This window comes from Talpa europaea (genome assembly GCF_964194135.1).
Source record: "Talpa europaea genome assembly, chromosome: 12".
In the NCBI taxonomy this organism is placed as follows: Eukaryota; Metazoa; Chordata; class Mammalia; order Eulipotyphla; family Talpidae; genus Talpa; species Talpa europaea.
Genome location: NC_140079.1, coordinates 72,562,295 through 72,587,486, shown reverse-complemented (window position 1 = coordinate 72,587,486; position 25,192 = coordinate 72,562,295). Strand labels below are relative to the sequence as shown.

General features: G+C 56.3%; 1 protein-coding gene across 1 annotated transcript in view; it reads right to left on the bottom strand.

The window, feature by feature from the left end:
* Positions 1 to 9,698: 9,698 nt before the first annotated feature.
* INTS1 (integrator complex subunit 1) overlaps positions 9,699 to 25,192 on the bottom strand; it is a 30,848-nt gene continuing 15,354 nt past the window's right edge. Inside the window, exons 23-47 of the mRNA XM_084251318.1 lie at positions 25,027 to 25,131; positions 23,767 to 23,934; positions 23,550 to 23,658; positions 22,436 to 22,597; positions 21,508 to 21,654; positions 21,050 to 21,148; positions 20,651 to 20,775; positions 19,338 to 19,592; positions 18,956 to 19,115; positions 18,534 to 18,674; positions 17,981 to 18,152; positions 17,783 to 17,906; positions 16,627 to 16,757; positions 15,920 to 16,007; positions 15,607 to 15,833; positions 15,221 to 15,344; positions 14,602 to 14,735; positions 13,873 to 14,065; positions 13,057 to 13,184; positions 12,718 to 12,830; positions 11,981 to 12,094; positions 10,993 to 11,063; positions 10,457 to 10,548; positions 10,172 to 10,281; positions 9,699 to 10,044 (exon numbers count right to left, since the gene is read on the bottom strand). Of these exons, the coding sequence (XP_084107444.1) occupies positions 9,929 to 10,044; positions 10,172 to 10,281; positions 10,457 to 10,548; positions 10,993 to 11,063; positions 11,981 to 12,094; positions 12,718 to 12,830; positions 13,057 to 13,184; positions 13,873 to 14,065; positions 14,602 to 14,735; positions 15,221 to 15,344; positions 15,607 to 15,833; positions 15,920 to 16,007; positions 16,627 to 16,757; positions 17,783 to 17,906; positions 17,981 to 18,152; positions 18,534 to 18,674; positions 18,956 to 19,115; positions 19,338 to 19,592; positions 20,651 to 20,775; positions 21,050 to 21,148; positions 21,508 to 21,654; positions 22,436 to 22,597; positions 23,550 to 23,658; positions 23,767 to 23,934; positions 25,027 to 25,131 (3,408 nt within the window). The 3' untranslated portion in view covers positions 9,699 to 9,928. The remainder of the gene's footprint in view (positions 10,045 to 10,171; positions 10,282 to 10,456; positions 10,549 to 10,992; positions 11,064 to 11,980; positions 12,095 to 12,717; positions 12,831 to 13,056; positions 13,185 to 13,872; positions 14,066 to 14,601; positions 14,736 to 15,220; positions 15,345 to 15,606; positions 15,834 to 15,919; positions 16,008 to 16,626; positions 16,758 to 17,782; positions 17,907 to 17,980; positions 18,153 to 18,533; positions 18,675 to 18,955; positions 19,116 to 19,337; positions 19,593 to 20,650; positions 20,776 to 21,049; positions 21,149 to 21,507; positions 21,655 to 22,435; positions 22,598 to 23,549; positions 23,659 to 23,766; positions 23,935 to 25,026; positions 25,132 to 25,192) is intronic.

Genomic DNA, 25,192 nt, shown 5'->3' with positions numbered 1-25,192 from the left:
TGCCGCCCCCGCACAGGCTCCACCCTCGGCCAGGCCCAGCGCAAATCCCGCCTACACTCCGGGGCCCCGGCCCCGCCTCCTCCTGCTGCCCACCGTCCCGGCGGGGAGGAGGCAGTGCTGGTCTTGGGGTCTTGACCTCCGCGGATCCGTTTTGACTTTGGATGTGTGTTTCACGCTAACGGAGAAGCGGCTGGCAAAGGGCACGCTATTGGGGGTCACGGCCAGGAAAGGGTGGAGGCAGCCCCGGCCTCCCAGAGGCCCCCTGAGAACATGGTAAAAATGCCCACGCATTTCTGGGTTTTCAAAGGATTTTCCTATCTGAGCTCTCATGCCGGGTGTCCTGGGCAAGTCAGGGAGCACTCCTGATTCACAGAGGCAGTGAGGCCGGGAAAGGGGCAGTGTGTGGAGTGGCCTGAGGTGGGGGTAGTGCCCACCAGGAGTCGCCTCACTAGGAACTGTCCACTCAGGCTGCTCCTGGGCACAGGCCTCAGGCTGCAGTGATCTGTCTCCCAGAGTTCCACTGTGAACATCTGAAGGCAAGCAATCGAGGCAGAGTCCCTCTGCTGGGGCCCTCAATGGTGAGCTCCCCTCCACATTCTTGTGACACCTGGCTATGGCATGGACTTGGACAGACAAAACTGGAAACACTGACACCAGAAATGTGAGATGACCCCACCAGGCTGGCCACAAACCCCAGGGCTTGTCCAGACAAGACAGAGAAAGGTGTTTTCCCATGAGTGGCTCCTGGCAGGGCTTCCCTGTGCCCATTTGAAAGAGCAGAATCTGCTCTTCTATCCCAAAGCCACCCCTGCTCTTTCCTGCAGCTGGGCCCTGAGGTATGGGTGCACCTACCCAACAGTGTGAGGCCTGTGCAAAGGGGCATGCAAGCAGATTATCTGCAGGGAGCCCCCGGGAGATTGTAGCTGGCCAGGTTGCTGATCTGTCCTGCTGGAGCTTCCCAGCAAGAGGACAAAAGTCTTGCCAGGACTGGTGGCTAGTCCCTGAACCAGAAACCACCTGGTTTTCTTGACTCCCTCTCCCCCTAGGCAGCAGTTAGGAGGAAAGGCAGGGGTGGGGAAAAGGACAGCCAGGGCTAGGGGCCCACCACCCTTGATAGGAAGAGCTGAAGGGGGGCTAAGCTTTGGTTTTTAGCAGATACAGTTGCAGTCTGACCCTCAGTCACCACATGGCCTCCTCTGGAGACAGTGACTTGGAAGCAGCATTTGTGGTGGTGTTCCCTATCATATACAGCGTGTCCCCTGCTCCTCTCCAAAGTTCCCTAGAAAGTCCAGGCACCTTCACTCGACCCTAACCACTGTGCCACTCCCTCCTGCCCTGCAGCCACCACAGTCCACCCTACCCAGCAGGCCAGGGATCTTTCCAGAAAGTCAGTCTAACCAGCCCCTCCCTGCTGGTCCTTTGAGGCCCAGTGATTAAAGTTCTGGCTCCTTGTCAGTCTCCTGGCCTTATCACCCCTGCAATGCCAGACTTCACCTCCCTTCTGCCTCAGAGTCTGTGCCATGCTGATGGCCTGTACTCAGCTACTCCTCATATCCCAAGCTCTTGGGGCCAGTCAAGGAGCTATCAAAGTGACATAGACAATTGGTCGCAGGGTTCCATCTGGCCTCAACCCTCCTCAAGGGCTGCTTTGTGGATTCTGCCTCCTCTATCAGACCTGGAGCCCCATCATCTGTGTATTCCCAAGGGTGGGTCCCGCCTGGGCACAGATGACCAAGGGCTGGAGCAGTGGCATCTCAGCCACTAAAGAACCCTGTTCTTCCCTCATTACCACTTTGCTTCCCACCCAGAGGGACGATTTGGCACCCAATACCACCAGCTTCCTGCAATGCTATCTGGTGACCTGGATTTGGAGAGGGGTCTGGTGTGAGGGAGAAGCTCCAGGAAGGTCCATCAGCTACCCACTGCCTTCCTGTGTGGTCTTCATAATCGCCTTCCCTCTCTTGGCATTCATTCCCTCATAATCCAAGAGCTATCATACACCCCTCCCCACAAGGGTTACCCAGCGGCTATGTACACAATAGGCATTCAATAAATGCAGAGTCATGTGCTCACACTTGGGCCCAGGACTGAGGGACCAATGAGATGCCCAGACCCTCTAGAGTGTTTTCAAACTCCTGAAACAATGCAGGCAGAGGAGGAAGTTGCTGGAAAAAGTTCTAATAATTTTTCCCATGAACAAAGCAGCCCATATTTATTGTAGAAAAGTCAGAAACCGCAAAAGGAAGCTCTGCAAAAACTAGCTCTGCCTCTGGTCCCTCCTCAATCCCCAGCACTGTTCCTGCTTTCCAGACAGTCTAAGGATCCCCATCTCCCAACCATCATCACTGAGAGGGTCGAACAGGAGTTGGAAGCTGGAAGGAAAGTGAAACTGCTTGGTCTGGAAGTCCTACTTCAGGGCCACCCTTGGGAAGAACATTAGCCTGCCTGCCCCAGGATCCTCTCTGCCTGCCCCTTGGAACCTGTTTCTTGAACAGTACAGTACAGGCCTCAGCTCTCATGTTCCTTCAGAGGCCAAAGAATGGATTTTACCATCTGATGGGATGGTGCGTCCACTTGGGGCACCCTCACAAGGTCTCCTTGTTCTACCACAATAAAATGTTTAATATAAAAAATAAATTCCTCTTATCCACCAGCCCCAACAGGTCCCAGCAACAACTCTGTCTCACCAGCTGTTCAGGCACAGCCTAGGGGCACCCCGTCCTCACTGGCCAAGTCAGACCCAGCAGGAAACTGGCCACAATCACCACCTCCACGGCCACATGTGAACCTTCCAACCGCACTCTCCTGCCTGGTCCCCATTGTTCTCAAAATGATATGGAATCATTAAAACAGGAGAACGCGCAGCCACCTCTGCTCCAACCCCTCCCTAGATCCCCACCCCATTCACAAGGAAAACACAGTCCTTGTAATGGCCCATCCCACCCTCCCTCTAACCTTAGCTCTCCCACCTCCTCTCCTGCTAATGCTCCTCAGACTTGCTCATTGCACCCCTGTCTCAGGACATTTGCATTCACTGTTGGCTCTACTTGGACCAAATCTTCCAATTGGGCTACTTGGCCTACCTGGCTATGCTCTGGCCAACAGAAGGGATGGGGACACTGCCATCTTCCCCAGTCTACTGGCTGGATGTAAAAGACCTGCTGGATGATGGGGCCACAGATGAAGGAACTCAGACACTGCAGGGCCAGGAAGCAGGCCAGCTGACCAGGAACATCTGTGTTGGCCTCCGGCTGAGAAGCAAAAGTGGGCTGGCTTGTTTGTCATAGCAGCTAGCATGCTTAACCTGACTGACACACAGACAAACCCAAACTGCACTTGTGAGGGTGCCCCAAGTGGACACACCATCCCATCAGATGGTAAAATCCATTCTTTGGCCTCTGAAGGAACATGAGAGCTGAGGCCTGTACTGTACTGTTCAAGAAACAGGTTCCAAGGGGCAGGCAGAGGATCCTGGGGAAGGCAGGCTAATGTTCTTCCCAAGGGTGGCCCTGAAGTAGGACTTCCGGACCAAGCAGTTTCACTTTCCTTCCTGCTTCCAACTCCTGTTCGACCCTCTCAGTGATGATGGTTGGGAGATGGGGATCCTTAGCCCGTCTGGAAAGCAGGAACAGTGCTGGGGATTGAGGAGGGAGCAGAGGCAGAGCTAGTTTTACTCCACAAAGCCAGTTCCAGCTTGAGTAATTCCTGAAGACACAACTGGGGCCCTAGAGGGGGTCAAGTGGCAGGTACTGAGCGCCACACTTGGAACAGTGGGTGGGTCAACCCAAGCAACTGATTTGACCAAAGGGGATGGGCCTTTGGTCAGGGATCAAGGGCACTTGGCAGAACACAGCAGACTTTGGCGTGTCTAAGGCCATCAAGGCAGAGGGAAGTAGGGTAGGAGAGGAGCCCAGGCAGGTAGGTGCCTGGACACAGGCCCTGAAGGACTTCTCAGAGCCTTTCCCTCCCAGCTGTATGAGACTCCCAAGGGGGCAGCCACACCACACAGGGGTTCCCAAACCAATGTGCCCACAGCTCTCCTGCAGCAGGAGCATCTCACCAAATGAGAGTTCCTCAAGGTAGGACAGGGAAGCTTGGCTCATGCAAGACAGCAGTCAGACAGGTGGACCCATGGTGGTGATGGCCACAGCAGGAGGCAGGTGTCTAAGGAGAGAGCTGGGCAGAGGGGATCAGTGGCTGGGGTGGGGGCCCTCACAACTGAAAGTTAAGGGATTGTGATGAGAAAACAACTTCTGTTTTTGTGAGTTGCTGCCTAAGCATTTTAACAGTGCTGGCAGCCCGCTCACACCCAGAGCCTGGACTTTTAGATAAGAACTTGACTTTAGGACTAAGATCTGAAGTTCCTGCTTTGCTTCTCCAACCCCTGCTCCCCACCCACACCTTGTAAAACAACCACCTGGAGTTGAACCTGTGAAAAGCGGAGAGCCCTCTACCCCAATGCTCTCAGCAACAGGCTCTGCTGCCCAGCTGGCTGTGGCCTGGGAGCAGGCTGCCCTCCCCCCAACTCATCGCATCCCACTGCCATTTCTCAGATCTGTGAGTAATCCATCTTGTGACTCTGTTTCCTTTGTCGAGTGTATTGAAACTCCAACTACAACCAAAATGACCCCATGAATGTCTTCAGGGTGGGAGGGAGCTCAGATACCGTGGGAGCCTTGTGGGTGGCTGGAGCCAGTGGCTTCAGCAGGCTCTCAACATACCAGCTCCACTTCTCATCAAGGGGTATCCCCTCCTCCCCCAACTTGCAAGGCCACAGTCAGGTCAGCCAACAGCTCGGGCAGCCAAGGCCATCCCTATGGCTTCAAGCAGGAGAGGGAGCTAGAAGCTGTGACACCCCATTTTAAGGGGCCCACCCATTAATTAATTAGACCTGATGAATAATGCATGTTGCCCTGAGTATATTAATAGCATATTTATATGGCATGCTATGGATAGTATATGTTTTCGTCTGAACACCTCACAAATAATTCACGATCCTGCTTCTTCCCAGGCTCTGGGAGAACCTGGCCAGTGCTCAGGCTGGGGCTTGTTGGTTGCTTCCAACAGCCGAATTTTACATTTCATTATAAATGGCTTTGCTGGGCATGTCGGTAACTTTTACATTTCCATCCACTTTATTATTAATGGCTTTCCTGAACTGTAGCAGCCCAACGTCGCACACAATGCATTATAAATATTTGATCCGGCATCTATAGTCTGCCATTTATCATTTATAACGGGTTACAAAAACATTATAAAACATTTACCGCACATTTATAGATCATTTTCGGCTACCACTACGATGTGTTATAAATACATTATTAATCCTCCTCATGCCATTTATAGGAACCCCTTGTAATGGGGCCTGGCCCTTTGAGCTCCTAGTAAACAGAGCATGGAGGGGGTGACCAGGCAGTGGGACCAGGGCAGATGGAAGCCCAGTCCTCAGATGCTGTGTGTCCCTGGCCACATCACAGCACCTCTCTGTTCACAGAATAGCTCCAGACAACCTTCATTGAGCAATTGGTGTATCAGATGCAGCTCACAGCCACCCTGAAACTCAGGTAATCATACCCATTTTATAGGTGTGAACACAGCTTAGGAGAGTGATGTATCCCAGGCCATGGACACAGTGTCAAGCCAGCATTAGAGTCCTGGGTGTCCATGGCATTACCCATGCCAGGGTTGGAGGTGAATGATCAAAGTTGCCCCCTACCTTAAAGGAAGTTGGACTGGAGAACTGCAGGGGGGTGAAGGGGGACCCCAGGATTCAGGGTGCAGGGGGAGGGGTTCGGAGGACCCATGGTCGGGGCAATCCCACACTCTGGTCTCTAACCTGCAGCCCCTCCCCTCTCCACCCTTTGGGCTCCTGTCTTTGGGACCCTGCAACCCCTTTACAGCACCCCAGCTCCTACTCAGCACCCCTGAAAGCCCCTAGGAAGCTGATGACAGCAGCAGCCTAGATGTGCCAAGGGTGGTCAGCAGTTGCTTCCTCCATTAGTGGGCAGTGAGGGCCTGGACTCTGCAGTCAATGCCCTGCCCTAATCCAGCTCCTCTCCCTATCTGCAGATATGTGACCACAAGCAGGCAGGATGAGGAAGGGAAGGGGCGTGCGTGCAAACCTTGCTGGGAATGTGCAGCTAGCCACCTCAGACTCTTCCTCCTGTGGCCTGCTTACCCTACCTGGAACAGCCAGAAGCAGGCCACTCATTGGACAAATGTATTGAGCCCAGCCCTTGCTCCCTGCTGAGCCCTGCAGTCACTTTAAGCCGACTATACAAGGACACAGGTGGGAAGCCAAGCCTGTAGGCTGACCACCCACACATGATGGCAGATGAGATCCCTGTACCCCCAACTATAGTCATGAGCTGAGTCTTCATCTCGAAAACTCCTATTCACCCATCAATACCCACTGGCTTTCCCCCTTTTGAACTACCCTTCCTGGTTCCCACAGGCAGAGGACTTGTGGGATCCAACCTCTGTTCCTCTAGATAGATATCAGCCTGGGCCTCGGCCTGGGTCTTGTTTGGACCAATGAGAACCAGAATTTCTAGCCCTGTGCCCATGCAGTCCCCCGAGTGTTGCTAACAGGTCACTTCCCCAGGGAGGGCCTCCAGCCATAACTTCCTCTGAAACAACTCCACCTCTACCTGGTTTCATCAGGTCAGAACTTTAAGTTGCTCTGAGGAAAGAAACAGGGAGGGGAGGGGGAAATTCCTGGCCCCAGGCCCCTAAGCAGCTCCTGCCCATGGCCTTGGGCACCTATCTAGGGCTCAGTGGGACACCTTGGGGGAGACTGGGCTCCAGAGGTACTGGGGGCCCTAGGCTGGCAGAATCTCTCAGCTCTCTGCCCAGTCTTGGGCTGTCTGGCCTGTTTGTAAGTCAAAGTCCATCCCTTCCCAGAACTGAAAATGAAGCCAGGTTTATGAGGCTGCAGGGAAGCAGGTGAACTCGCCATGGCAACATCTTACCTGGTCTCACCCTTTACTACATTTGATGAAGGAAGCCATGATTGGCTGCCCTTTGACCCTGAGTGAAGGAAGTTTGGAGCCTGGGACAGGACTCATGTGGAGCCCTGCAGCCTTCCTGGTCCCACTGACCCCTATGATGGGGAGCTTCCTATCCCACTCACTGAGGGAAGCTGACTCCGAAACCTATGGTTAGGGGACCTGTTCAGAGCTGGTTTCCAGGGCCTTAGGCTCTGGCCCCAGTGGTTCTGTGGGGAGCAGCCATGAGTGACAGGGGGGTAAATCAGTGGGGCTCTGGTGGCCCCATACACATCCTCATTGTCCATCCTGGAGTCAGCAACTTCAGATTCCAAATCTCAAATCCACCATTTCTGTCCAGGCTTGGTTCAGGTCTCCATGAACCTGCTTCAGCCCCCATGAACTTGCTTCAGCCCCACTAGGGCTGAAGCAAGCCCAGGCTCAGATCCCAGCCTGGCAGCAGTAGGCGGCCAGGCTGTTCCCCAAGGGCTATGTCAAGGCTCAGTGCAGTGACCATCTGCCCATGGGTACCCCAACTGGGAGTCACCAAGTCTTTCGGCCTGGCATTAGCTGCCAGGGTGGGTGGACATGACGGGCACTCCCACTGTCCCCTCCATTGCTTAGGAGACAGGCCGCCCTACCTACCTGCCAGCTATTCACACAAATGCCTTGGTTTAGACAACCTCCATTTCACCCAGTAGGTGAGCACAGCTCCTCTAAACAGGACAGAAACGGAAGCCCAGAGTTGGCTGCTTGGCTGTCCAGTCACGCCCAGGACCGCAGCAGCTACTGAGCTTTCTGTCTGCCCCCACCCCACCTCCTTGCTACTCTAGGAAGCCCTTCCCAAACCCAGTCTATGACCCAAGAGGGCTTTCCATGGTTAAGCTGGCATCTGGAGCACAGCAGGGTAAATCCTATGCTGTGAATTTGTAGGTGCCTCTGCAGGGCTGTCCACCTAGCCAGTGGACACATGAGTAGCCGCCTGCATCTCCCTTCCTGGGCAGGATGTGTTTTTGTCAATCTGACATGAGGAGTGGCACTTCAAGGATGCTGGAATTTCCCTTATCTCACAGCGAGGCATTCCCCACCCCCAACCCCCTTGGCCAGAGTGCGTGCTGATGCTGTTTGTGAGATGAGGAAGCTGAGGCTGGACAGGGGTTCAGGCTATGCCCAGCCTTCTGGCTTCCTCCAGCCTTGGCCCCATGCTGAGGAGCAGGTGGGAGAGGGGTCCAAGTGCCCCTCTCCAACTCCCCCGGCGCATCTCAGAGTGCCATGCTCAGGCCCCAGTCATTTTTCACTTTCCTGGATTCCAGGGGCCCGAGCTTGTAGCCCGACCATGGGAACACACCTGCCCATAGCTCTGGGCCCTGGGGAAGGAGCATTTGGGAGGTGCACAGGTGTCCTGGCAGCTGTTACCAAGCCCAGGTGGGCAGTGCCCTAGTACTGTCTCTAAGTGACATGGTCCAAAGGGGGCAGCTGGGCTAGGTGTCCCCACTGGTGGGTGGGACATGCCAAGAGCTCAGGGCAGGGCGGGGGTGAGGGGTGTGTGAACACAGGGTGGCCATGAAGAAGGATTCAGGAGAACAATGAGCACCAGTCTGCTCCACACAGAGGTTTGGGGGGTAGGGGCCAATGCACCCCCAGGTCAGGTAAGGTTGTGCTCAGGATGCAGGGAATGGCCCATCACCAGCAGCCTCTGGGGCGAAGGGCACAGTCCTGCAGTCACAGAGTGTGAGGCGACTCCTGGCCCCTCCCAAGGTCAGTCTCCGGAGGTGAGGCAGTGAACTGAAGCAGTGCCAACAGGACTTTCTAGTCCCGCTCTCAGGAAGGCCCTGGTAACAGTCATGTTAGCTCCAGTGCCCCCTGGTGGCCCCAGCGCAGCAGGAGCTGGGCTGGTGGAGAACACTGCTTGAGGGCTAGGTCAGGGTCTGGTTAGGGAGGTGGGGGCCTGGGCTGTCAGTGGAGAGAGGGTCTCTGAATGCTGGGCACTAACAGGGAAATGGGGTGAGGGTGGCACCACCATGTCTCTGGCTGCTGTGTGGGTGGGAGAGTGATGGCCTTAACTCCAATAAAAACAAGACAACAGGCCTGGAAAAAGCACTAAAGTAGACAGTGGGTAAGGCCCACAAAGAGGTTAACTTCCTGGGGCACTGCCCCTGCCAGTAGTTCCATGACAAGTTCATAGGCAGAGTCCTCACACCAGAACCCCCAATTTAACCTTGGGGACACTCACTGTCCACTCCTTTTGTGAATGGGATTGTTTTGAGCCAACCATGCTTTAATGAGCACCCTGAGGTAGGCCTAGGTGCAAAGCTCATAGTGGAGGTTTCAGGGCCCTGTCATCCCTTTGCGGGGGGAGGGAGACTGGTCTGCAGTCTAACCCCCTCTAGAACCTGCCCCTCACTTCCTTGGGAACCTAATCAGGCCTCATGGCTCCTGCTCAACCTCATAGGCAGAGAACTGGGAGCCCGGAGAGGGATACCTTCCTCTCTTGCTTCCGAGAGAAGTCTGGACAGTAGGAGGGGCTGAGATCACGTGCACAGGCCGGCTCCACATGGACTCCCCATATGCCCATCAGGACAGGTGTCCACCTCCAGGGCCCCACTCACTCCCAGTACCTTGGGAGGCAAACCACACAGGCAGCCAAGATAAACTTTCATTTATGATCAGTCCTTTAACACAACATCCGGGACATGAGTATTCCTAGCCAGGATGTGTCACCTGTTACTTTGCAAGCAGGGTGACAAACGGGCATGCCCCATGCCAGCTACTGACTCAGAGCCACTGGTCATGGGCTGAGTGCTTCCCCATCCAGTCTTCAGGTCACTGGGCACCCGTCCCTCCTCTTGGAGACCACCAGTGGCCACAGCCTCCTGGGCTGTCCCAGGGACCAAGTGGGTCAGCTGAGGGATTGGGCTGGTGCGTAGTCAGGCTATGAGGGCTCACATTACAGCTTCCATGTGCAGGACCCTCAGGGCCTCGGAGATCTGGGCGCTGGTGTCCACCTGGCCGTACATGCCCACCAGGAAGGCCCGGTGTAGCAACACCGCCGCGTGCTCTGTTGGAGGAGATGGGGCTGTGGTGACCACACCTGGGGTCTCAAGAACAGCAGTCACTCGGCAACTCTCAGAGGCTGAAATCTGGGTTTCCCTGGGAGTGGGCAGTGGGGACCTGAGGGGGCTGACCTTGGCAGAGAAGGGTGTACTCTGGCAGGTTCCGGAGGGCTGTCTGCACCACTTCGAAGTCCCGGCTACCCAGGCAGTACATGAATGTGGGCAAGAAGTCGGCAGCGATGCTGTTGAGAGGCACACATGAGTTGGATACCTCTGCCCGATGGCCAAACCCAGGGGGCCAGGGCGAGCAGACGTGCCTGGAGTCCTGGCCAAGGGCACCCAGTAGGCTAGCAAGCAGGCCTCAGTCCACAGAGCTTCAGGACATAAGCTGGGTGCAGCGGGCACCACGAGACTTACCTGGGATTGTTTTGGATGGAGCGCAGGGCCAGGTTGAAGGCCAGGTTGCGGCAGGACTCCTCGGCTGAGCTCATGAGGCGCTGCAGGTTGGTCTGCAAGGTGGGGTGGGGGTGTTACTAGGGCAAATTCCCACGCAGGGCTGAATCCCCAGTCTTCTGGCTGGGGCATATGGTTGGTGACACATAGGGTTGGTGGCAAGGGCAAAGGCCAGCTTGGGCCATTCCCCAAGCCTCCACCCCCCATCACTGGACTGTTCTGGGACCTCCAGTCTGTGGTAGGAAGCACTTGTGTGTCCAGGTTTAGCCCAGAGCAGAGGGGTGGCCGTGCTTTGTCCTCCCACTCCTCTGTGAGCACCTGGGCCAATGTCTACCTCCAACCCCTTCTCTGCAAAAGCCCTTTATGGGCTTTTCCTCCGCAGTCTGAGAAACACTGTCCAGTTTCTCCATTCACAAGAAGAGGGCTGTGAAGCTCAGCAAGAGAGTGGATGGGCAGGGCCAGGGGGTGGGCATCTGCCCCCACAGCCCTCGCTCCCTCACCGAGAAGAAGCCCAGGATCTCAGGTCTCCGCCGGGACATCTCATCTATGTCGCTCAGAACCTCCAGCAGATCTACAACAGGCAGGGAGACATTAGGGCCAGACCACAGCTGCTGGTTTGGGGGCAAACTTCTGTGCCCCAAATAACCAATTGCAGGAGGGCCAAGTCCTGGAGCCAAAACCTGTGCAGAGAACCTCAGTTGCTGCCCTCATTAACACCTGCTGGGCAGGGACAGAATTCCAGAATATCACTGGTACCATCAGCAATCCAGGTGCAGTGTGGCCCATCAGAACATGGAGGCAGTACCTCCTAGAACAGTCTACATTGTCCTTAGTGCTTGGTAAAGCCCAGGAGTCCCCAAATACCTCAGGATGGAAAGCACTGGAGTTCTGCTGGTTTCCCAATATTATAGGCTAGTGAGTCCCAATCACGGGCACTGGGCAACTGGGAGGCTCTTAGAGGGACACACCCAGGACGTTTCTCTAGTCAGCCTGAGGGATCAGGCTTGTTCCCTTGCACCCTGCTCCCCTGAGGACTGCCCTGGGCCACCCTGAAGCCTCACTGGGAATTACGGTCTCACCCCTTCTACCAGGGAGCTGCCCAGTCTCATACACTTATCTCAGTGAGAGGGGATGGGCCTCGGCGGCCACTTGGGAGCACTCCGCGCACCACTGAGTGAGCCCAACAGCCCAATTGGTCATCCAAATCTCAGCCCTCCTGCAGACCCCTGGCCACTACCAGGCCCTGCTTCCACAGGTGTTCCCAACTGTTTGGTACAACTGACCAGCAGAGTAGCTCACTCCTGCCTCTTCCTCTAACACTGTCTCTGCCTAACTCCCCCATAGGGCAAATAGCCCAGGCCCTTCCAGTAGAGGCCTGCTATCTTCCAGACGCCTCCATAGGACCCAGAGTACCACAGGGACAGAATGGAAGCTGACCACCCATCACAGGGGTGACCTGGCTTGGGGGAATCAAGCTCCCAAACTCACCCTCAACAGTCTGGCCCCGGGACAGCCTCTTCATGTAGGGGGCCATCTCAGCTGCAGTCAGAGGGGTGAACAGAGAGACACTGACCAGAGGGAGGGAGCCAGTCGAACTCTCATCTGGAAGACAGGAAGCCAGTGTCATGGGATGAAACAAGGCTGGTGTACCCCAGAAGCAGCCCATCCATGAGAGGCCTGAGAGGTACATCAGGAGGAGTGGGCTAAACACTCAACACCCAGGCTCCAGAATCAAGGGCCAATTGTGCTGAGTAACCCTAGAGGCATGCATGATGGGCTGAGCACAGCGCCTGGTGCACAGTGGGCACTCAGCAAATGCAGGAAGACAGAAAGCCCACTAGGAACTGCCTGGGAGGCTCGGGGCCTCTATCTTGAACTTTGCCTGTTGTTTTCTCCTCTACTCACCCGCCACACTGTGCTTTGGAGACCCTCCACCAGTCTGGAGCAAAGTAGAACTACCCGGAACACAGCAAGTGCTCAATAAAGGCACCTAAGTGCCAGCTGCTGCTGAGTGTTTCCCTGGATGGCCAAGTCACTTTCAACACAAATGATGTCATCACACAACCATGAGAGACCCCACACAGGTCAGTGCATCATGTATGTGCAACATAACTGAGGGCCAAGGATGCCACAGGAACAGCTAACAGTCCTGAGGGCTGGTCATGTTGCGGGGAACAGCCTGATCTGCTACCTCTTCTCCACAAAACCCAACTGGCCCCACTCACCCTCGCCCTCCTCATCCAGGCCTCTGTCGGTCCTGCCATCCCTGCTGGGAAGGCTCAGCCCAGCAAGAAGGGACTTCAACATCACCAGGTCACTGCTGTCAAAGGACAGGTCACTGGGGAGAGAGCACAGGTCTCTGTGAGAAAGCAATCAGCAGAGGGAAGGGAGTGGGGAGACCAGGATGCTCAGGTGGGAGTCAGCTTCCCAAGAGCCTGGTGTAGATCCAATACCCATGGCACCCCTGCTGCCCCTGCGTCCCAGACAGCATCATTCTGGGTCTCCACCCCCGCCTCAGGAGCTCTGGCCCTGAATGCCACACCCTGGCACTGACACACACTCACTGGAGTGCATCGGAGTGCTTCTGCAGGAAGGAGACAGCCGCAGGGGCGTTGCAAGTGATATACTTGTGAGTGAACTGCACGAACTTGCTGATGAAGGGAGCCAGAAGACGGGAGGACTTCCTGTAGTTCTGCATGAGAAGCATGCAGTGCTTCAGAGCCCAAGTATGCCCATGTCCCCTGTTCTGCCCCATATGGCTAGCCTGGAACCTCACAAAGGAACTGTGGACAACAAAATGACCACCTGCTGGCCACTACGCAGTGTGCTAAGGGTTTCAAAGAGGTCCAAAATGCCCTTATCGTTTGTGAGCTCAGGGCTAACAAGAGGATGCCACAAAAGCATGTGCCGAGATGGGTAACAGGGACCGCAAAGGCACACAGAACCACAGAAGGAGCAGCATGGAAGTTCCGAGAGGCTGGAGTTCAATTTCTGAAGTATGTGGGGTTCCCCCAGACTCATCTTCCCAAGGTGACGGCTGGGTCCCAGGGTGGGACTCAGAAACTACTAGATGGTAGTCTGGCCCCACCCTGATGCTGGCCCAGTACTCTGCTGTCCTGCAGGGTCCCAGGGGCCCTGAAAGTCCCACATCCCACGTCTGTCCTCAGTCAGCAGCCAGCTCTCAGCAGAGAGGGAGACATCCTCACCATGTCTGGTAAGAAAGCTCAGATGTGGCCCGGCTATGACAGCAGACCAAAACAGGAGATTTCGGAGTGGAAGAGACCTGCGGGTCCCTGTGCTTGGGGTCCTGGCTGTGGTATCAGGAGGGTGGAGATCTTGGCTCTCCCTCCAGAGGACTAGACCCTGGGATAAGCACGCACCACCAGCAGGCGGATGAAGGACAGCAGACAGTCCCACAGCGCCCCCTGGTGCTCGCTCTGGAACACCTGCGGCTGCAGTAGCTCCAGGACACCCAGCACATGCAGGAAGAAGGTCAGGTGATTCTGCTGCCGAAACTCCTGGAAGTTGAGGTGGGTACGGCCATGCAGGAGTGCAGCGATCATGGGCAAGTGCCTGGAGACAGCAGAAAAGCACTTGATGAGAACCCCTGGGTACTCACTGGAGTTCCACAGAGCCAACACCTTCATGCCACAAGAAATTCTCAACTCTGTCTTGGAGATCATCCTGGAGCTTACCCAAATACCCATCTGATTTGATAGGTCAGGGCTGCACCTTTAAGCAGCTCCAGGTGATGCTGAGGCTGCTGGTCCAGAATTCTGACAACCTCTACCTCCTGTTCTGAGTCTACAAGATGGAGACTCATTAACCCACTCTCTCCTGGGATCTGGCCCCCTCCCCCATAAGGCTTAGCTGGGTTAGAAGAGCAGAACCTCTCCCATGAGGCTACTGCTGCCCAGTCCAGGGCTCTGCATCTCCACAGGTCAGTCATGAGCCCAAGACCCTGTTCTTACAGGAACATCTGGAGCACAGACACGATCGGAGTACTGACCCCGGGGAGGGCCTGTAAGGGTTTGGGGTAGGTGGGCCCTTTGCCTCCAGGGCTGCTTCATGGAATCTCCCAGAGCACAGAGCTGGGGCTGCAAGTGTACCTGAGCAGCAGGATAGGGTGGGCCACAGCCAGCTTCCGACAGGCCATGTTGGCGTCTGCTACTCGGTTCTCTGATGACCGGGAGTCACTGGTGTCCGCGAGGAGGGTGATGAAGCGGTGAATAAGGCCGTCCAGCTATGAGAAGTGGGGAGCACCCACCACATACTGAGTGTGCTGTCTATTGCTGAAGGGGTTCAGTCAGGCTCAACAGGGCCATGTGTGGGTCTCTGATGTCAAGGCCCCCAGCCCCAAGGACTACTGTGGCTATGCAGCGACTCAAAGAAATTTGTCCCTCAATTATTTCTAGGTGCTTCTGCAGGTCAAACAGGCTGTTGCTAAAGTTCCCAGACAACCTCAAACACAGTAATCTGAAGCCAACCTTTCTACACAAACGATACCAACACTAAATGCCAGTGACACGCTGAATGCGAGGAACGGGATGGTGGGGAGGCTCTGCCTTCAGGCAACATGAGAACAGGGCCGCCCAGATGCTGTGGCTGCTCACCAGACCTGTTTCATTTTTAAATTTAAAAACTTTCTTTATCCCTCATTGGGTTTCTATCTTAAAAGCAAAAGCAAAACACAGAAAGGTACCGAGCACCGCCCTCATCAGTTCTCACCTTACAGACGCTGCTGCCCGTGGCCCCCTCCCCGTGCAGCAGGACCTCAGGCAGTGGCACACGGAGCTCGGGCCGCTGCAGGTAGAGTTGCAGGAGCAGGTCTTGGCAGTGCCTTCCCAGCACACTGGAAGAGACCACGCTAGGGTGTGGAAGGCTGGGGACTGCGTGGTGGGGCCGGCAGAGCTGCTACTCCCACCACTGGCTGTGCACCCCAGGGAGATGGGAAGTGGGCTCCAGGAGGAGGCAAGGGTGGCACCCTTCCTGCGGACAGGAGCCAAACCCCAGGGCCAGGGCTTCTTCCTCTGGGGTGCATTTGAAGGGTGTCTGTTGATCACATTAGCAAGGCAACAAAGTGAAGGTTCCTGGGTGTGTACCTGCATACTCACCTGTCTCCCCGCTGCTGGATGCAGCCTGTCAGGTGTGCTGTCACCTTCCGGATACTCTCGTCGTCTCCACGGCAGCAACTAAGCAGCAAAGGCAGCCGGGCCTGGAGGAGGCTGCAAGCGGCAGTGTCCGTGTCCTGGCTCCTGGCCTCTGCCTCTGCCAACATCAGCTCCACCAGGCCAATGAGCTCTGGAGCCTGGACCCGCAGCACCAGTTCCTCCCGCCGCTTCTGCAATTGATGCCTGTAGTCAGCCTGGAAGGGAAGGGCTGGCCACACTCACCCCACCCTGCAGGGCCGGCACACTCCCAACCTGCCTGAGGGGTGCGTTGGTCCCTTCCCTGCCAGATCCGAGGAACATGGATGCAGGCCCAGAGGAAGTCCAGAGAGGCTGAAGGGTCAAACCTAGAAGTAAGCAGAGTTCTGACAGAGCACGATGGCCTATCGGCTTCTGGGCACAGCAGGCAGAGATGGATGACAAACCAGAGAAGCTAGGGCGAGCAGCTCCCCAGTGACAAAAAGGGCAGGAGTACTTCTCTGGCTAAGAGTCCAGGTGAGCCACTGGAGGACTTGCACCACCCTGCCCTGCTGTGCCCACACCTTACCCACCCTCTGGGCTAGCCCTCCATGAAGAGAAGCATTTAGAGCTTTGCAGCTCAGCATGAGCAACAGTCATTCATGTAATCCAGGAAAACGGACCATTCCCTCAGCTGATATCTGCCCTGGTAGTCACCCAGAGCAGGGACACTCTGGCCAAGTGAGCTCTGTGCCCTTCCCAGCATGCCAGTGTAGTGAGGGCCTTGGTCAATGGAGGTGTCCTTAGGGCTGAGCAAGAGTACACAGCAGGACACCCAGTGAGCACCCAGTGAGCCCCAGGAACCAGGGGAAGCTGGGGGAAGGGTAATGGATGGGATGCCCCGGGTCTTCAATGCTGCTGGCTGCCTGAACAGAGCCCACAGCTGTCATGAGATTTACTTCCTCCCCCAGAGAGGAGGGGTGGGGCTGGGCTGGCCTGTGTGCTCACCTCTGCTCCCGGTTCCTGCCCAGTAGGATGCGGATACACTGGTGCAAGGTGGACCAGTTGGACTGGTGAGTGAGGAGGGCCAAGAGGTAGGGTCGGAAAGATGGCACCTGGGGGCCGGGGTGACCTTTACCCTGGAGGAGGAAGAAACCTAGATGATCACCACTGGGGAACCCAGCTGGCCTCTATGGAGCATGTCAGAGGACAACTCCCTACTCAAACTGCAGAAAGTAGGGGGAGGGGGTGTTTTGAGGGAGACCTGGCACTCTGCCCATATGCCAGGTGGGCCCAGCCAGGTGCTCAGCAGACTGTGGGCTGAGGGAAACCAATTCCTAGAGATGGGGGAACCCAACAGCAAAGCCAAGAGAAGAAAGCAAAAACAGCTGCTCCCACTCTCAGAGTCCTGGGAATCTGCTCCAAAGACAGCCGCTGGCCACAGCAGCATTTAAGATTTCGGAATGAAGGCCTCCCTGGTGGCACAAGGGATTAAGACGTAGCACTATGAAGCCACCCGCAGCCACAGCAGCACAAGTTCTATCCCCGACCAGGGAGGTGACCCACATGGCGCAGCAGACCTCTCCTGCTCTCCCGCTGCTCCCCTCAGCAGTGTACTTCAGTCAGTCTGCCTGTTCTGTTCCCCACTCTGTCTCTGGTGAATCCTCTCACTCCGCCCCCCACCACCTCAGGCCTGTAGCCCGGTTCTTGTATGCATTAAATAAATAGACCTTTAAAAAAAAAAATAGTAAGATTTAGGAACGAGACAGTGACTCCTGCTCACAGAAACGCAGACCAACAAGCACCTGGCAAGAGCACAGCAGGGACAACAGCTCCTCACTGTTGACATGGCTGGCATTTTCCGATCATCTCCAGAGAGATAAGGTGGGGACACCACAGAGTGGGGGCACTTGCAGCCCCTCCCTGCAGAGCTCCGACATTCAGAAGACCCAATGTCTCATCTGGGGTACCAGGCTCTACTCTCCCTGCTCACTGTGGTGCCTCCTGTACTTTTGGCTCCACAAAGCTCCAACCACGCTCCCAGATGCCTGCCCCAGTATTGAGCTGTCCTTCCCCGATGGCTGCTGGCAGCCACGCTGAGCATCATGCAGGAGCCCAGCACCCAGCCCCACCCAAGGCCTGTGCCAGCAAGTCCACAGCCCACCTTGCTCCGGGAGAACAGGAGCCGCTGCTGCAGGTCGGGGCAGCTGCCCACCACCTCTGGGTCCAGCATCTCCAGCCAGTCGACAAGCAGCCCCGAGCAGGGTCCAAGCCGCACGGCCTCTGGGCTGAAGGGAAGGCAGGGTGGGCTCAGAGACAGCCAGTCATGACTGCGCACTAGGCCACTGCCTTGCCAGCTTACCTGCAAACTTTAGCATCCTGCTCCCCAGAGGCTGGGGGTTCCTTCTCCTGCAGAAGCAGGGAGCTCACCACCACGATGGGCCTGGAGGCCGGGAATGCAGAGGTAGTAGTGAAGAGTGCTGTCAGCAGCTCCTCCAGGTGAGGGGACTTCACCTCAATCAGACCCTGGAGGACTAGAAGAGGGCAGAAAGGCATCTGTGTTGCTGAGCTGGGGGATGGAGATGGGCAGGCCTGCAGACTACCCAAGAACAGAAAACAGACCCCCACCTCTGTAGCCAGTGATGCCCCGGCACCTGGACAGGAGTGGCCAGCAGTGGTGCCAGCACTGGTCCTCCTCAGGGAGGAAGGCAGGCCATGGGGCTATTCGGGCAGCACTGGGTGTGAGCCCAGTGTATAACACTCCAAAAGGAGAGTCCAGGCGAGGGCTGGAAGCCTGTATGGGGCTGCTTACTGGGCTGGGGCGTGGGCTGTCTAGGACAGTTCTTCCTTCAAAGGTCCTAGGTGGGGGCATCTATGAGAAGAAGGCCTTTGCAGTGCTACCACCTCCAAGGTACCTTTGCCAATGAGCTCTGGTTCCACACCACACGTCTCCCCAGACTTGAGAGTGGTGACGACTGCCCGGATGGTAGAGCTGACTGCCTCCGGGTCCCCACGGAATGTCAGGGCCTCCGCCAGGTGTAGAAACCCACTCCGCACTGAGGAGAATGTCCAGGTGACAGGTCTTGACCCCACATATCACCCATCAGCCTGACGTGCAGGGAGTACCCGACTGCCGATAGGGAGTGACCCATTGGTTCCCACATGCACTTTCTTTCCTAGGCGTCTCCCCAAACCCCAGCTGCCAAAATGTTCACCACATGCACATCCATGCCAACCCAGGGTGCAGAGACCCAAGTACCAACGGATCCCTCTGTGCTTTCAAGGCCACCATTCTGACAGATGGCAGGAGGTCCCCTCCCGACCCTCCCTCCCTCACCGTCACTGATCCTGCGTCTTGCTGAGTACTGGGTGGCAAAGAGCTTGAGCTGGGCCTGCAGGGGCCCACCCTCCACTGCAGGGCCGTCCAGCCACTGTAGGGTCTGCATGAGTACTTTGAGGAAGAGCGAGGAGAAGGTGGTATCCTGGGGCACACAGCGCTGTGGGGACAACCGTGGTACAAGGCTACACTCACTTAGAGGCAAGTGTGCACAGAGCAGTGGCATGGCCTGCACTCTGGCAGGGAAAATGGCTGCAGGAGTGGAACTGACTATGAGGCCTGTACCACCCTGCAATCTAGCACGGATCAACCCCATCTCTGTGGCCACCCCCAGATGTGGGGGTCTGCTGCAGATGCACCCCCACCGTGCCCCCACACCCACCTGGTACTGGCAGAGCAGGCGCATCAGTGGGCAAGCAAGGAAATGGTTCCGCTGCATGGCCATCACCAGGGCCCCACCATGCGTGGAGTTCAGCAAGGAAGCAATGGCCTGCAGGAGGCGCACTGCAACACCCTGCACCTCGGGATTCCCCTGACGGGCTTTGGCCAGTTCCTGGCCCAGTGCCTGCTGCAGTGCAAGGGCAACAGGGCGGGCACTGGAGCTCTGCCATCGTGGGCCGGGGCTCAGAGGGAAGACCTGGAGCACAGCAAGGGGGACAGTCAGGGGTGAACTTGGCAGAGGTGAGCCCAGGTCTTCTCTGAGAGGCCTGCACACTACAACCCCACCCTTTTGTGGACTGACCTGTGCTGCAGGCATGGCAGGGACCCAGGGACTTCAGCTGAGGGAGCAGCTGAAGATGTCCTGCATGACCAGTGCCTACGGACAACCCCTCAGGGAGTAAGTGGGTGCAGGGGATTGCACAGGATTCCTGCTCAGGGGTGAGTCTGTGGGTAAGTCCCACAGCCCTTGGACCTCAGCTTCTTCATTTATGAAATGGTACGTGTGCAGTGAGAAAGGCACGAATGTGCAGATCTGTGTGCAAGAAGATGTTCTGCACAAGTGGCCCATGTAAGGAGGGGTGAGGGCACAGGGGCACACACATGTTCTCAGGGGCAAAGCCAGCAGCAACGAGTAAAAGCGGTGCTGCAGGGCTGCAAGAGGGGTGACTCGGGGTTCTCTGTGGGGTGGCAAGACTGAGAGATGAGATCTGCACACCAGAACCATCGCACTGCATGCTCCAGAGGGCAAGGTCAGCACAAGTCATTCCCCAGCAAAGTAAGGGAAGGTGTCAGCAGAGCCACGCCAGTCCCGGAGGGCCGTGTGTATGAGCGGAGACTTGTCTGCTCATTTTCCATAATTCTGGAAGAGACGAGTAGAGGCAGTCCTACAGAGACTGGGCTGAGGCTGGCATGCTAGGCTGGCATGCAGCAAGGGTAGTGTTGGGAGACAAGGCATCTCTGAGAACCACCAGAAGGTGCTGCTCTCAACACAGAACATATCTCGCTTCAACTGTTTTTGCAACCAACCTGAAGAGGTCACTGATAATTTTATGGATGAGGAAACTGAGGCACAGAAAGATCGAGCAGCTCGGCCAGTCAGTTAACTTGGAGAAGAAAACCAAGGTGGCTGAGGAAACCTCTCTCAACTTGAACGGGGCATTTTAAGGTAAACCCCCTTTTCGAGCAGGAGGAATGGATGGCCCTTGGGGTGCCCTGCTTATGGAGAGGGCAGTTCCATAACAGAGGTGGCAGTACCTGCAGGAACATGCTGGCCAGGTCGTCCTCTGGGCCAAGCACCCGCACCTGAGTCACAGCCCGGATCCTGCCCTGGCCCGCAGGCTGTTCTGGGCTGCTTTTAGGTTTTGGTGTCTCTGTGCTGTCTTCAGGAAAGAGAAAACAAGCATTAGATAGCAACTCTTCCTGGTTGCTTCCAGTGGGGACCATAAACCAAGGCTAGTCTTGCCCAGGGACCATCACCTAAGAAGACCAGCTGGCAGACCTGAGGAGGATTCTGCATCCTAAGGACCCAGGCCTCACTCAGGCTGGAGGCTTGCAAGGAGCAAGGTCTTTCAACAGGAGCTGGGATCCAGACCAGCATGGCCCCATAACAGCATGTGCCATGAATGGGCGCAGGTGAATGGGCCCAGGTGTTACCTCGCCGAGGTGGCAGGGAGGCTGTGAGCAGGGAATGAAAAGTCTGGCCCCCAGATGCCCCTCTCTCATGCTGGACCTCGACCAAGTGAGCCATGTAATCTGCAAAACAGCAACAGAGCTTTACACAGGGAAATGTGCTCCCATCCTACAGAAACTGGAGCGGGGGTGCAATGATGATCCGACAGTTCTAGAAAGCGACTTCAGAGCACAGACAGGAGGTCCCTCAGCAAAGGGTCTCACAGCTATAAGCACAAAGAATGACTACAGTCCCCTCATCCTCAACCCAAGAGGCAGTCCCCTCATTCTCAACCTGTCACCCCTGCCCAGCCCAGTCCCACCTTCCTGCTCCAAACTCTCACCTCATATGTTCCAGCCCCCTCCCAACCTTGGTGCAGACCGGCCAGGTCCCAGAGAGTTATATCAGGATCTGCTGAGTCACGAGAACTCTTGGTTCTTACTCTTGTCCATGATATTCTGCTCCAGGGTCTGGGGATCATGGGCCACTGCCTGGTCCAGGTACTGGAGGAGTTTGCTCATGCTGGATACAGGGATACCAAAGGACTGCACGAAAAGCAGCAGCTGCTGGGGCTCGAGGTCCTGCAGGGCTGAGGGTAACACACACTCAGCAACTTTTGGTTTGCAATCCTGGGCCTGAGGGGGCATCTGGAGCCTCCCTGGAGCCCAGGCCCGTCCCTGCTCCAGAAGCCAACTCTGAAGTGCAGCTGGTGGATCCACAGAAGACTCATAGCATTGTACAGCACAAGGCCTGCTTCCCACCCTGCTCTCTGGGGCAGGGTTCGAGCCTAGGTCTTCTCTTCTCCAGGCTCTGAGCTCCTGAGAACCATTAATGGCTCCCCACAGCTTTCAAAGAGCCCAGATTCCTTTGACTGTGCCCTCCATTGTGCTGTCTGAGCTAACCCAACGGCTTATCAAACTGTGCCCCAGCTTCCTTCTGCTCTGCCCCAGGTGCCACCCGACAGGTTTCTGAGGTATGCCAGCCTCACTGCAGGACCCCAAACACTCCATCCTTTGAGAATGACTCAGAAGCCCCAGCCCACCCCTCACCCCTCCCCACTCCCAAAAGTTTCATCTTCCCTTCTCTAGCAAGGACTTCTCACTTAGGGGCCCCCCTGCACCCCTGTCTGAATGGAAGAGTTTAGCAGAGGTACTAGTGCACTCCTACAGTCCAACCTGGAGAGCCTCGCACACACCAAAAACTCAAACATTTGCTGAATAATGAATGTCCTGGAACCACTAGAGGACCATGAGATTCACTACTAGATGAGTGTTCTCTCTCATCTGTAACAGATGGCCCACACTTGGGCCCACAGCAGATGTGATGTCCAGGATACCCCATCATGGGCCTTCCCCTCGCCCGGGCCATACCAGCGTCCACCAGGCGGGGGACCTCGGAGCGGATCATACGCAGTTTCAGCCAGTCGGGCAGCAGCAGCGCCTCCTCTGATGTGTCCACCAGGAAGGCTGTGGGGAGAGGCTTCTTCTCTGGGAACCAGATGTCCAACAGAGCCTGGAACTCACTGTCACCAGCTTTAGGAGAGATGTCAAAGTAAGCAACAGAGATGGCTTCATAACTCAACTAATCCCGACAATTGCTGCACAACAGCCCATCTCATATCTGGGAAATAGAGCTGGCTGCCTACCTGAGAGCCAGTCTGCCCAGAGACTATGCGTGGCTGGGTCTCTGAGCTGTGAGCTTGGTGGAACCTGCGCCCTCCCACTCCACAGGCTCTACACCATCCTGGGAAGCCACACAGGTTCAGCCCAGCGTGAGGCCAGCCCCACCTCAGTGCCCACAGGCTTGAGAGCGCCCGCCCTCCCGAGGGGCGACCGCCTTCCCTGGGCATCACCTCCATTCCTGACAGGGATTCCCCCAGCACAGCCCACAGGGCACCAGCCCAGCAAGAGGACCTGTCCCCCGGCTCTATTTCAAATAACAAGAGCAATCCAAGTGGTCAACTGGGAAGGAGGCAGACAGGCTGCCAGGCAGGAGGGGGCTCAGCTAGCTGAAGCATCAGCTGGGTCTGAATACAGCCCACAGTCAGCGAGTCGAGGGCCACACACCCAGGGCCTGTGGGGAAGACCAAGAGCTCACTGTTGCGGGTCCCCGTGTCCTCCAGAAACCAAGTCTCCCTGGCTAGGCTGAGCAGGAGGAGTAGGCACAGGAAGGTGTCTGGTGGCGCCCGGGGCACTCATGACAGGGCAGTGCAGGCAGGGGAGTGAAGAGTCAACAAAAACCAGGCTCTCATCACAGGCCCATCACTTTCCAGACCTCGAAGCTCTTGAGGATCCCCTCACACCGAGGAGCTCTTGTGCCTCCCTGATTTCTCTCAGACTAGCAAGAAAAGGACTGCCTCTCTCTACCTTATAGGAAATGGAGGCTGGTAATTGGGATCTTCCCAACGCGATGCTTGCCTCACTCTGCACACCCTGCCCAAGACAGACCCCAGGAACTGGCCCTCTTGTCCCACAGGCTGCTCACGTGGTGGCCCCAACGTCAGGAGGATGACCATGGCATGGACCACCAGGATGTGCATGGTGGCTGTCTCCCCACTTGTCCAGCGCAGGAACACCTGATCCTGAGACTCCGACTGTTAGGTAGAAGAGAGTGAGTAACAGGTGTCCTGCCACCAAGAGGCGACCATTGCCTAATGGTGGGGACTCTGAGGCAGGGGCTTCAGGGCCAGGGCACAGCTTACCCAGCTGTAGACCTCCTCCCCCTCCTTGCTCTTGCGCATGCGCCTCACATAGCATGAGAAAATAGACAATAATGCGGCCAGCACTGCATCCGACTCGGCACTACAGGAGCGCTTGGAGAACAGGTGGGACATGATAGTGGAGCGTTCCACAATGAGCCGGGCCACATCCTAGGGGCAAACAAGAAAAGTGGTGGCAGGGGCTCCCCAGAGACAGGTAGGAGGGCCTCTTCTTGGCCAGCCCCACTTCTAGAGAGCCTGTCCTACCAGCAAGAGGCCACCCCTGAAGCTACAACAGGCTTAGCACAACCACACACCCAATCGGGGTGAAGACTTAACGGCAAGCAACAGGGCCATGACAGAGGAAAGGGGCCCCCCAGCGCCCAGGGCCCCTCAGACACACAGGGTCAGTCAAACATCCAGGAGTAGCAGGAGCCCCTGGAAAGGATAAAAACCCTAAAAGTAAAAGGATGCTGCCACCAGCCTAGCATGGAGAGAAGCGTGGGCAAAGCAAAGAGCAAACACGGGCTTTATCCTATGAGCAACAGAACACATTTCTCAAGATTCAAGGGGAAGAACATCTAAAGAGCCAGATGCCAAACCTCCTCAAGTTCTGGAAGAACACCTTTGGAAGGGCTGCCTACTGGACCAGGACTCAGGAGCGAGGGCTCAAGGCCTGGGTTTTTGTAAGGACAGCCCCTCAGCAAGGAAGCCAGGCTTTAAGAGAATCACACTTACCCCAACCTGCTAGCCTGCACACCCCCATCCATCCCTTTACTCATCCCAAACATTCTCTGGGGCCCCGAGAATGCATAGTCGCTGTTAGCTAGGAACCGGCTGACACGAAAGCAAGGTCAAAGAAAGTTGGCCAGAAAGAGAACAAAGGGGTAAATGGATGGTACTCCTGGGTCCAGTGCCCCCCCTCCATAGGAACCAGCAACACAGAATACCTGCTGGGTATCACCCCTGGGCTGGCCGAGAAGCCTGGAGACCCCCCAACCTGAGAATGTACTTCGGATATAATGACATCACACCTCCCACGTCCCAGAGGCAGTCACAGAGGTAACCTGGCCTTGGTGACAACAATACAGTTATTCTAGCACTGCCGGGACCTAGTTCTCCCTACCATGACACCTAACCTGGATAGAAAAGTCACTGGAAAGTAAGCCAGCCAGCACTTGGTGTCCCCAAGCCCAAAGTACCACCACATGATGAGTCTGCTCCCGCCCTCAAACCAAGGCCAGGTCACTGTGTTCCCCTCACCAGGGCCAGGTCACTGTGCTGGCTCTGCTCCTCCACAGGCGTGTGCTGGGACAGGTAGACCAGGTAGGCACTGATGGTCTGTGGATCAGTCTCCATGTGGATGGCCTAGGGAAGGGGCTGTGTGAACTGCTCTGTTCCGAGGGGGCGGTGTGCCCCCCCCCCCCCG